The sequence below is a fragment of the Bombina bombina genome, chromosome 5, assembly GCF_027579735.1.
Source record: "Bombina bombina isolate aBomBom1 chromosome 5, aBomBom1.pri, whole genome shotgun sequence".
NCBI lineage: Eukaryota > Metazoa > Chordata > Amphibia > Anura > Bombinatoridae > Bombina > Bombina bombina.
This window is the reverse complement of record NC_069503.1, coordinates 562,947,016-562,959,570: the sequence shown is the minus strand read 5'-3', so window position 1 is coordinate 562,959,570 and position 12,555 is coordinate 562,947,016. Positions and strand designations below refer to the sequence as shown.

Genomic DNA, 12,555 nt, shown 5'->3' with positions numbered 1-12,555 from the left:
GGTTCTGCAGGCTGTGGTGCCCTCAGTTTAGGGTCTGCCTTCTTTACCCTCCGTTTTTTTTTTTTTCATCAGTGTCCTCTAGAGCTTGGGTGTTTGTTCCCAAAAGTGATGAATGAAGCAGTGGACTCTCTTCCCATTAAGATGGAAAACATAAATTATGCTTACCTGATTATTTAATTTCCATCTGTGGGAGGAGAGTCCACTGCACCTGCCCATTCTCTGATAGTACCTAATTTTATGTTAATCTTCTGGCACCATTTATACCCTGATATTTCTCCTACTGTTTCTTGTTCCCTTGGCAGAATGACTGGGGGATGAGGGGAGTGGGGGAGGTATTCAAGCCTTTGGCTGGGGTGTCTTTGCCTCCTCCTGGTGGCAAGGTTCTTATTTCCCAAAAGTGATGAATGAAGCAGTGGACTCTCCTCCCACAGATGGAAATGATATTATCAGGTATGCATAATGTATGTATTTACAATGTATGGAAAGTAATTTTATGCTTCCAATTGGTCTCAAAAGTTCTGAACTCAATGGCATAGTGAGCTACTGTGCTATTTTTTATTGTAGGTCTAGGAGAGAGGCCTCTGCCCTTGCTGAATGTAAAAGACATTTGAAAGGAGTTGAAAATGTCTTAGAGTCTTCCAGCATAGCAGAATGGTTTTTTTTTCTAGAAGCAATAAGACCCAAGCTAGAGAATTCCCCTTGAGTAGAGACAGGAGAAAACTTATCTTGGTCTGTGAAGTTGTCAAGATATTGAACTATTTTCTGAAATGCAGCCTGCATTGACTAAAAAAAATCCTCCTCATTCTGCAGGATTTTCCAGAAGAGTAATGTGAAATACAGCAGCAGGTAGTGGTAAAGAATCAGTAGTTAGTTAATTAAACTTGATGAATGCTTTGCTGAGAGATAAAAAGTCAAAGGAAGTGTAAACAGGCTGGTCATACACAAGGCAGAAGTAGCAAGATGGAACTAGGAAAATAATTGGGAGCAAGCATAAGTCAAACCAGCACTGAAGGGGAATGAACTAGGATAAGCCAAAGAAATAGTTGAGGCAAGCCAGAGGTAATGAATCTGAAACCGCACTCTAAAGCCAAATCTGGAACGAAAGAATAGTCAGAAACAAGCCAGGAGATCATCTGAAAACATATAGTAAAGCACATGATCAGGAGAAATTCCAAACAATCAGGCACTAGTAATAACTTGCCAATTTGTAGCAAAAATGTCACAAAACCACAATTGTGAAAAAAATGACATGGCAAAAAAATTAGCCACACACAGGACAAATGGATCCTAGGGCTACTCTGAAGTAACTGTCAGAGTTCAAAAGGTGTAGAACAGTCTAGTTAATGGGTAGTAGGTATTAACAGCATAAGCAAGCAAAGCAAAGAATGTATATACTAAAGTTTTATTTTTATCAATAATTGAATGAGAAATAGTTTTTTGAGTTGTCAATTTAATATAAAAGAAGTAAACATTTTAGTAAATGTGGCTTCTGGGATTTGTTATAGGGTTTGGAAAGTATAATAGGAGGTGAGAACTGTATGAGTTGGAAAAGAAACATAAAGATGAAACAAAGAGTGGAATGAGAAGATAGAAAATGCAGCCAGGGTTGAGAGTGCAGTGAAAGGAAGCAGTGTAATGTCATAGAAATAAGGAACGGGAGGTGCGAGGGGTGATTGAAAGAAAAACTGATATACAGTATGTAATCTGGAATATTGTACATATTCACTTTAAGCACAGTAGATATGTCACTGTTTACTTTTTACATTAATTTTATAGATTACATTTGCAGTGCCTATCCTTGAAAATAAAACCAGTGCTAGTTTTAAAGAAATCTGATTTTCATTCTTTAAATTCATTATAGGTTTACATTTTAAGATAGCAAAAATATAAGTAAAATCATAATAAGTTTTGTTCTTTCTCTTGGTATTTTTATGTAATGATTTATATTTAGCAAATCAGAAAAAGTGTCGGTTGATAAAAATTCAAATGCATTGTATCCAGATTCACAGATCTTTATATAAAGATTATTATAAATAGTTGCATATTTTCTTGAATTATAGCAAAAATTAAAAGAAGAAAAAGAAGCAAAACGAGCTCAGTTAGATGGCAGACATGACTATGTTCTTGGAATTGTTGCTGGATGCTTGGATTTGGAAAAGTCTGAGGTTGAAGATGCCATTCTGGAAGGATCTCAGGTTTGTAAATGTATTTTTCATACTGCTCTTTTATTACTGGATAACCCATAGCGAGTGTGTGTGTATATATGTATGTATGTGTGTGTGTATATATATATATATATATATATATATATATATATATATATATATATATATATATATATATATATATATATATATATATATATACATATATATACACACACACACACACACACACAGAAACAAAATACCAAGGGGACTGAATATGACCATTTTACACAAAATGACTGAGACCTGGACTAATACATAATATTATTGAAGGATATTACCCAAGGTGGATCCGCATGGATGTTCGTTCTAGTGGGTACCCACAGGTTTTTACCTATACTCCAGGTGGTATGAAGGAGATATGAATATGGGATGTATTAATTAATATTCACCTAGGTCATTACACCAATGCCTGCTCTGCATAATGCAAATAATTGAGTTGTGTGTGTATATATATATATATATATATATATATATATATATATATATATTGTCACGAATACCTCAGGATTCAGCTAAGAAAGGGTTAATCTAAGAACAATTGTTGTTTTTTAAATATAGCTTTGTCTTGGGTTTGTGTTTCTTTGAAGTGCCAGGAGCATCATAAATGCTTGGCAGTGTAAACAGGATAGAATTTTATGGCTTAGACTGTCAGGAGAATACATGATAGAAAACAGGGCCTCAGTCACAGAAAACTGATAAGGTCACTAAAAGGACATTGGTATTATGTGTATATGTGTTTAAAACTGTTATGACATTACATTAAGGGAAATCTGTCATATCTGGTATCCAATTTTCTGATAATTTCTGATAGGCCACTGACTATAGAGTGGCCTATCAGAAATTATAATGGGTTCTATAATTTCAGGCAAAAAACTTAGTTTACTGAAGGTCATAAAGACAGGGGGGTTTCTTAGCCCGCCCAGGAGGGTGTGGTCAGGCAACCTGATCTATGGAAAAGAGGTATAAGAATCTTTTTCAGCTATGAGATTCATTTTTACAAGGGGAGCTGTTCTACAGAGTAAGAATCCATTGCTTCATGCCAGCCCCTGGCACAGATCTTGAGACTAGGAAAGTATTCAATTCTGTTTTTCTCCTTTTTTATTTTAAAACACTGTTTGCTAATGTGTCATTTTATTTGTACCAATTTTTTATTGATAATGCATTGTGCATAATATTTTTGACATAATAAATAATTCTTTTATTAAGTTTGGCCTTTGTCTAATAATTGAACCACGTTACTGAAAGAGACTGAAATATTAGAACTGTATAATTTAGGTTATTTTTCTGCTAAATTGTACTGAGAGAGTTTATGTGTAAGTCTGGGTTTTTCCTTAGTATTTTCCCTTTAATAAATTTTAAGTGGTGGCAGCTGAGATATTGTAGTTAGTTAGTGGGGGTGGCATTAAAGGTGTTTTGGGGCATTTAGTTTACGTCTAGTACAGACTGGAGAGTGTTGTTAACCCTTGCACCCACTGAACTAAAAAATTTTTATTAGATTTTAGTGCTTGTGGATTTGCTAGTGTGAAAATCCCGGTACTAAAATAAAATTGTTTCTTACAATTTCCAAAGGCTAAAACTCAGTGCATTATATAGTCACACATTGCAAACAGTCCCCTTCCTTTTTCTCTGTTTTTCTTTTCTATTTTATTTTTGCTATGGAATTATACGAGCAACAGACTAAAGAAGTGTTGGCACTCTTATGCGAGGAGCGTGATATTCCAACACGTGGAAAGAACAAAGATGTACTAATACAAGCTCTTATTGAATATGATAACAGCCATATCACACCAGTTGAGGTCTCAGGAGAGATGTCTACAGCTGGGGGCAGTGATTCATCAGGATCTGGGGATCCATTGGACTGTTATCTGCAAACTGTTCTTAAACATATGGGCTCAGTGGATGCAAGTTTGCGCATGGAACTGATTACAAAGTTTTATGAGAGACAGGCTGCTGTGGCAGCAGCTGTGAGACAGGCTACTGTGGAAGCGGCTGAGAGACAAGCTGCTGAACTACAGGCTGAGAGAGAGTATCAGCTACAGCTTCCACGGTTGGAGAGAGGGATGGTCTCCCCTGTTGTTAGTGAACCTAGAGACCCACCTACTCCCTGAGTGCGTGCAGAGAATTTTCCCACTCTGGAGAAAGATGGAGATGTGGATGTATTCCTGCGTAGCTTTGAGAAAGTTTACAGACAGTTCCAGTTGCCAAGGGAGCAGTGGGCCAAGTACCTTACCCCTGGTCTGAAAGGTCCTGCACTGGAGGCTTTTGCTGAACTACCACCAGAGTTTGATCAGGACTATGATTCCATTAAAGCTGCACTGCAGAAAAGGTATAATCTTACTCCTGAGGTGTACCAGAAGAAATTCCATTCTATGCAGAAAGATTTGTCAGAGAGCTATACTGCAGCTGTTGGGAACTTGATGACAGCCTTTAAACAGTGGGTCAGAGGATTAAAAGTTGCCACTATGGAGGAGCTGGAAGATCTGATAGTGAAGGAGCAATTTATGCAGCTGTGCCCAGCAGAAGTTCAAGCATGGGTTTTGGATTGGAAGCCCATAACAGCATTGGAAGCTGGTTAGCTGGCTGATTTTTACACAGCCAACAGGTCACCAGAGAATGGGAGAAAATCCTTTGCTAAGGGGGGATCTACCTGGAAAGGAGCTGCTGCATGACCCCCCTTTACAAAACCTGCTGTGTGTTTGTCTCCTGTGTCTATTCCCTCTTGGAAAGGAGGGGCGAGTGCTGCATCTGGGCAGGGGGGTACCTGCAGATGTTTTGCTTGCAACAAAGTGGGCAACATCAGCTCCACTTGCCCAGAGAGGATTAACTTGGAGCCATCAGCTGGAGGGGGTAATCCCTCAGAAGTACCAGCATCTGTTTTGTTTGTTACCCATCCAAAGGAAAACAACCATGAGAACTTGCAACCTGTGACTGTTGGAGACAAGGTATTGTTATCCCTGGAAAGACTCTAGCAGTTAAAGGGATTGGGGGAATGAAACTTGCAGTGCCTATGGCACATGTATATCTTGATTGGGGAGCGGGGAGAGGTTTAAGAAATGTGGGGGTATCTGAAAATATTCCTAATGATGTTTTACTGGGTACTGATTTGGGTAGATTGTTATCTCTTTATGTGCCTGACAATGCTACATGTGACCTAGGGACATTAGTTGTAGACCCTTATGTGAAAAGGGCTGTGTGTGAAAATGCTCAGAGACATTATGACCAGGAGAGAGGACAGAGTGCATGTGTGCAAAGTGCTGTGCCTAAACTGGGGGTGTCTGTGCTGAGATGTGAAACTGCACAGTGTGAGACTGATGGTGGAGAAAGGCAGATAGACTGTGTGGGTCTGTCTGTGCCTGAACTGAGTTTAGCTGTACAGGGAGAAACTGTCTGTGAGAGGAGGCAGATGAGTGGTGAGTGTCTGTCTGTGATTGAATCAGTGGATTCTATAGAAGGAGGTGAGATTTACGGGGGAGAAAATGACTGGGCGACTGGGCCACTGGATGATGTGTGCCAGTCTGTGCCAGGGCCAATTCAGTTCCCTGTGAAAAGACACAATATATGGGATAAATCGCAGAAGGAAGATGTCTGCTTGTCTGCACCAGTGTCAGAATGATCCCAGATTCTGTGTGAGGATGCAAAGTGGCAGACTGACTGTGAGAGAGAGCAGGGGGAAAAGCTAGCCCACTCTATAACAGAAGCAGCAGAGCCCCAGAATCCAGAGTGTATGGGGGAGGAGGGTACAGTATGCTTTTTGAGGGACCCCCAGAGTGAGTGTGAAAGATTGTGGGTGACAGAGACCCCAGTAACCTCAGCTGTGACCTATAAACAGACTAGGGGACAGAGACTGACACAGTCTGCAGGCACAGGGGGGGGGAGTACAGAGAAGTGTATTTACACAGCCCCACAGTGCCATTCAGCAAATACACTGATAGGTGTGCAGCATTGGAGTCCCTAGCAGGCTCAGCAGCTAGGACCCACAGTTGAGAGGAGGGGGGCAGTTAGTCAACCCCCTACCAAACATAACAGAGTGCAGGTGTACAGGAATTCTACTCCAGTGGGAGGGCAAAGCCCGTGGTAGTTAAGCAGCAACTGACAACAAACAATATGTTCAGAGAGCACACCATAGGTAGCAAGACCCTAGGTTTCACAGGCACCTCAGTAACAGGGAATGATGTGTTATTCAGGGATAAGATGCAAGCCTTATTGGAGGAGGTACCTGCAAAACCCAGAGATGCCATATTCCCACAAAAAACAGTTGCAGAATTTTACTGCCAGAGAGGGAGTATATGAGATGGGGCAAAATGTTCTGGTACTAACACCCATGAGGCAGAACCAGCTACAGGCTGCATGGGAGGGTCCCTGCAATATATTGAATCCATTGGATAGAGCAACTAGTGGGTCACTTTTAAAAGGAGGGCATCCTGCTGGCAAAATTGCTATGTGCGATTTGTCTGGCAATGGCATTATCACCGCAAGGGGAAGCTCCCTTTTGATACGCATGGGGAGTGGCTCGTAGCCACCCCCTTTTGCGTCTCTTATTGGGGGAGGTGTAACAAATACCTCAGGATTCAGCTAAGAAAGGGTTAATCTAAGAACAGTTGTTGTTTTTTAAAAATAGCTGTGTCTTGGGTTTGTGTTTCTTTGAAGTGACAGGAGCATCATAAATGCTTGGCAGTGTAAACAGGATAGAATTTGATGGCTTAGACTGTCAGGAGAATAAATGATAGAAAATAGGGCCTCAGTCACAGAAAACTGAGAAGGTCACTAAAAGGACATTGGTATTATGTGTATATGTGTTTAAAACTGTTATGACATTAAATTAAGGGAAATCTGTCATATCTGGTATCCAATTGATTCTCCCAATGAAACCAAGAGAGTACCAGTCAGTATATCTGACTATAGAGTGGCCTATCAGAAATTATAATGGGTTCTATAATTTCAGGCAAAAAACTTAGTTTACTGAAGGTCATAAAGACAGGGGGGTTTCTTAGCCTGCCCAGGAGGGTGTGGTCAGGCAACCTGATCTATGGAAAAGAGGTATAAGAATCTCTTTCAGCTATGAGATTCATTCTTACAAGGGGAGCTGTTCTACAGAGTAAGAATTCATCGCTTCATGCCAGCCCCTGGCACAGATCTTGAGACTAGGAAAGTATTCAATTCTGTTTTTCTCCTTTTTTATTTTAAAACACTGTTTGCTAATGTGTCATTTTATTTGTACCAACTTTTTATTAATAATGCATTGTGCATAATATTTTTGGCATAATACATCTTTTATTAAGTTTGGCCTTTGTCTAATAATTGAACCACGTTACTGAAAGAGACTGAAATATTAGAACTGTATAATTTAGGTTATTTTTCTGCTAAATTGTACTGAGAGAGTTAATGTGTAAGTCTGTGTTTTTCCTTAGGATTTTCCCTTTAATAAATTTTAAGTGGTGGCAGCTGAGATATTGTAGTTAGTTAGTGAGGGTGGCATTAAAGGAGTTTTGGGGCATTTCTTTTACGTCTAGTACAGACTGGAGAGTGTTGTTAACCCTTGCACCCACTGAACTAAATCACAAGCTGGCCTGGTGTGGCTAGATTGTGACCTATCAGTGAGAGTAGAAGGGGTCTGATAACCCTTTCTGTGCCAAATAGGTGACTGGCGCAGGGTTGGATAACCTTGGTTCGTCACACACACATATATATGTGATTTATATTGTTTTGATAGGGTATATGTATTTTATACATGTTGGTTTGCATCCTCTTGTAAGTGGGTTATAGCAAGCATATTATATGGTTTGATAGCGATGGACATATATAAGAATCCACTAGTAAGTGGTGATATTCCACTGTAAGGTGATAACTTGTGCTCCAAGCTATGTTTTGCTGCTACTATATAGTAGCCAATGTAATGCAGTATTTTGTTGCTTAATGTGCAACGCTATCCTCTACAAGATGATGCACACATGGCAATATACTTCTGTGCATACGTTACCATGGTAACGAGGGGCCAAGTGATTGGTAGTGATGCATCACGCAGATAACCAACGTGATGACATCATTACATAATAGCACGGTAGTGTTAACGGATCTTAACGGGTATTTAAGACAGGTGATTATATGGTGGGGTATGTATGTTTGTTTGAGGTTTTTTTTTTTTTTGGTAAGCTCATTTTGCATGACATTTGACAAAGGTGTTAAATTACACCGAGACGTTATGTCGTTTTACTGATGATTTAAAATAAGATATTTTTTATGAAGACCAGCGAGTGCCTTTTTTGATGGGATCTGGATTTATGGATTAAGTGCACCCTGGCAGCTGCATGATATTGTAAGACTGTGCTTATCCTTCTTTGGGGATTTATATATATATATATATATATAATATTCTTTTACCCAAGCGGCTGTGGGTAAAGCCCGAAGTAATGTAATTTTTCCCCATCTAAACTATTTATTTTGCCTCCGCCTGGGGAGTTGAAGGAAGGCGCCCCATCGATCCTCTGGCATCCACCCCAAGTGAACCTTGGGGAATGAGGTTTACAAAGGGATTATGCCCCCCATGAACCCCCGATGCTAGGGCGAACATATATATATATTTATAGATATATATATATTAAATGTAAATATTTGCATAGGAAATTAGTACATCTAGGCAAGTATCCCCGCTTGCTTAGCGGGGATACTTGCCTAGATGTACTAATTTCCTATGCAAATATTTACATTGATTACATTTTGAGACATGGAGGATTTTAATTTCAGTTTTTTATCTCCCCCCATAATTTTAATGAATTTTATATATAATTTTATATATATATATATATATATATATAATATATATATATATATATATATATATATATATATATATATATATATTATATATATATATATATATATATATATATATATATATATATATATATATATATATATATATATATGAGATGATTGACATTAAGTTGTGCCAGTCTATATTTCAGTTTTAAATATATTGTTCTTCTTTATTTAGGGGTTCTCCATTGTAGTCAATGACTTTAATTATTCAAATAGAGCATGCAGTTTTGTTTAACATCTAATTTTAAATTGTTTCTTTCATATAGGTGGTGAGAGTCCACAATCCATTACTCAAGGGAATTACATTCCTACCAGTAGGAGGAGGCAAAGTCTCCCGAACCCAAGGAGCCCTATAAAACCCCTCCCACCTCATGCATAACTTAGTCTTTACTTTGCCTCCATTGGAGGTGGTTAAAGTATGAAGATGTGAATAATTTCTTCAGTGAAAGAGGCATTCAGTCTATGTTGAAGCCCGGTTCCCCTCAGAGTACATTCTTGTCAGAGGGATGTATTTGGGGTATAGTTTATGATACCATGGTTTCACCTCATAGGAAATCCTTCATAGGCCCTCTGTACATTCGGTCACAGGGACTCGTTTTCTGCCTCCCTTTACAAATCTAAATTATACTCCTATTCCATTACCTCTGCTGATATTTTTCAGTACTGGTTTGGCTGTCCGCTACTTGCTTGCAGCCTTAGATCCAGTAATCCTGCTATGGTGGCAGTTTTTATTCAGGAAGCTTGGGTTCAGTCTGTCCTAGACCTCTGGGTTCAGAACATTATTCTCAAGAATATTGCATTGGTTTAATAACAAGGCCTCCAAAAAATAGGTTTTTTTATCTTTCTTCAAACTGTCTCCAATTTTAAGGGCCCTTCAACCTTGGTATCAGTTGAGATATGGGAATAATTATTCCAGTTCAATGCAAGAACAGGGAATGGAATTTTAATCAAATCTCTTCATTGATCCGAAGAAGGAAGACAATTTCAGACCAATTTTGGATCTTGATCTCTAAACAGTTTGTAAGAATTCCATCTTTCAGAATGGAAACATACAGAACTATTCTAACTTAAGCCAGGTTAGTTTATTTCCATATTAGATTAAAGGATGGTTACCTTCAAATTTACTCAAAACATCCATTTCTGAGGTTTTACTTTTCTGGAAAAAAATTATCAGTGTGTTATTTTTCCATCCTGGTCTAGCTACAACTCCAGCCTACCGCCACACTCCCCTGAATGCACCTGATCCCGTCTGATCTCAGAAGTTAAGCAGAGCCAGGCCTGGTCAGTATGGGAAAAAAGAATAATATCAAGGTTCTGGGTAACCTTTTGCCTATAACAGAGCTCAGGGTATTGCAGTGCTTTCGCCATACAAATTCATTACCTGAATAATATATTGGTACTAGCTCAATCCTTTCCTTTAACAGAATTTCACATGAAATAGCTATTGTTGTTTCTTCAAACAAATTCAGTGTCCATTAATTTTTCTCTAACAGAGTAGAGATGGATAACACTGTTATATCTGAACCTTCAGCCTCTTTCACTCCTTTCAGTTGCTCTGTGAATAGAAGTACTAGGTCTCATAATTACAGTTTAAGATATAATTTCATTTGCTCAATTTCACATGAGACCTCTTCAGTTTTATATGCTGCATCAATAACGCAAGGTTTATACCCAGGCGCTATCTAAAGATATTTAAATTCCAATACAAACCAGTCTCTTACTTGGCGGCTGAATCATCAATTTACTATTGAGGGGGCTTTTTTTTTTAATTGAGGCATAATGGCAAAAAAAAATTACAATGAATTTCAAGTACATTAAACTATCAGGTGTATATAGGCAATCCAGAAAGGAAAATAAACATTAGTAAACAACTCCAGTATACAATAGTGATTTGCCAATTTAAATGTAAACCTTCTGATGAGCTCAAGAGTCCACTCTTGGACCTCATACATAAACAAAATGGAACTGATAGTAAAGGTTATAATGGAAAAATGGAGACCACTTTTGGGCCTCAAAACAAACCTCTTTTTTAATAATTAACTTCAACAATGCACTCTTTAAATAGTATGTTAGAATTTAACATGGTTAAATGTTTTTAGTTAAAATATGGCTGATTATCCCCTATTAGGTTATAAATAATAACAGTAACAATAAAAGGAACTCCTTCCATGTAGAACAGTAGTCATTCTAAGAACACTTTATTAAAATTAAAGCGGTAGTTGGAGGAACTGAGGGGATTAATATGGGGCCAGGAATATGTAGATTATAAGGGAGTCCCAATATATGAATTGGAAGAAAATGTATTATCTCTCGGTTTCTGAGCAATATTAGACCATTTGACAATTATTTGAAAGTCAGCTAGTGATCCCACTAAAGTTGTTAAAACATAGCATATTTAGAGATGTAAATTAAGGATAATGAGGCTAGAAGGAAGGGCAAGGTTTACATGGTCACACAGTTATAGTTTAAATATAAAGTATATTAAGTTCAATGAACCAAGATAGCGGCATGAAGGTTGTATTAAGAAATCCCCTTATTTAGCTTATATCCAGACAAAGCTGTATTAGTTGTCACACCTTTAGCACATTCACCTTGTCTACGTGGTAGATTAGTTGAATCAGTTAAGTGCTAAACCTATAAACTATGAAGACCTTGTGTGCTAAATGTCCTAAATCTGTAGATTAGTGTGAGCACAATCTTTGATTAGAAAACATTATGGTTTAATGCAGACATAAGGATTTACCCAGATATAGTATTATATAGTTGCTTATAGAAAAGATCCTCGGGTTGTGATTAGCATTAGGTCGCACCGCTCCGGCCACAGGCGGCACCCCTTTAAGACTAAGGAAAAGGCCTAAGGATCATTGTCTAGGTTAACATTAAAGCAGAATATGTATACTAACATTGCTATGTGCTGTAACTGGGGCCATACATATAATTATCTAGGTGGCAAAATGCAATTCTAATGTGAGCAAGCCAAATACTAGTAATACCAGAGACGCTGATTATATTATGATCAGTATACTAGCTGACATATCATGGTATCATGTGCAATCAGTGTTGTCTAAAAGTGTGAAAGATATCTCATATGTTTAGCATGAATGAACCCTGAAAACTAGGTTAGTGAAGTTATTTCAGTGTAAAACATAACATTTATAATAGTTAATAACTTCGTATTCCTACATATATTCATATAGTGAGATACATATATAATCTTGGGCTGCCTCTTAATGAGAGACATAAGTGTTTAGATAAGTTTTCATAAAAGGTACTCTCACATATACTTGGTAATGATGGAAGGGCAAATGTTTTTGTTTTGTATAAGTCTCTAACAGCTATGCAATTCCAGAAAACAGCTATTAGAACTGATAGAACTACAGGTATGGTTTACATTGTATACTGGCATAGGTCAGTAAGAGAGGGGGTCACAGTAAAATAGCAGATATACTCAATACACTTTTATAAGCCCAGTGAATTATAGGTAGTAAAATCATCCAAACTATTAGCAGTTGCTAAACTTGATAATAGG

At 38.0% G+C, this 12,555-nt stretch overlaps 1 protein-coding gene across 1 annotated transcript in view; it reads left to right on the top strand.

The window, feature by feature from the left end:
- DNAH5 (dynein axonemal heavy chain 5) overlaps window positions 1-12,555 on the top strand; it is a 1,563,391-nt gene that overhangs the window by 220,284 nt on the left and 1,330,552 nt on the right. The window contains 1 exon segment of the mRNA XM_053715797.1: window positions 2,061-2,195. Within this exon segment, the coding sequence (XP_053571772.1) occupies window positions 2,061-2,195 (135 nt within the window).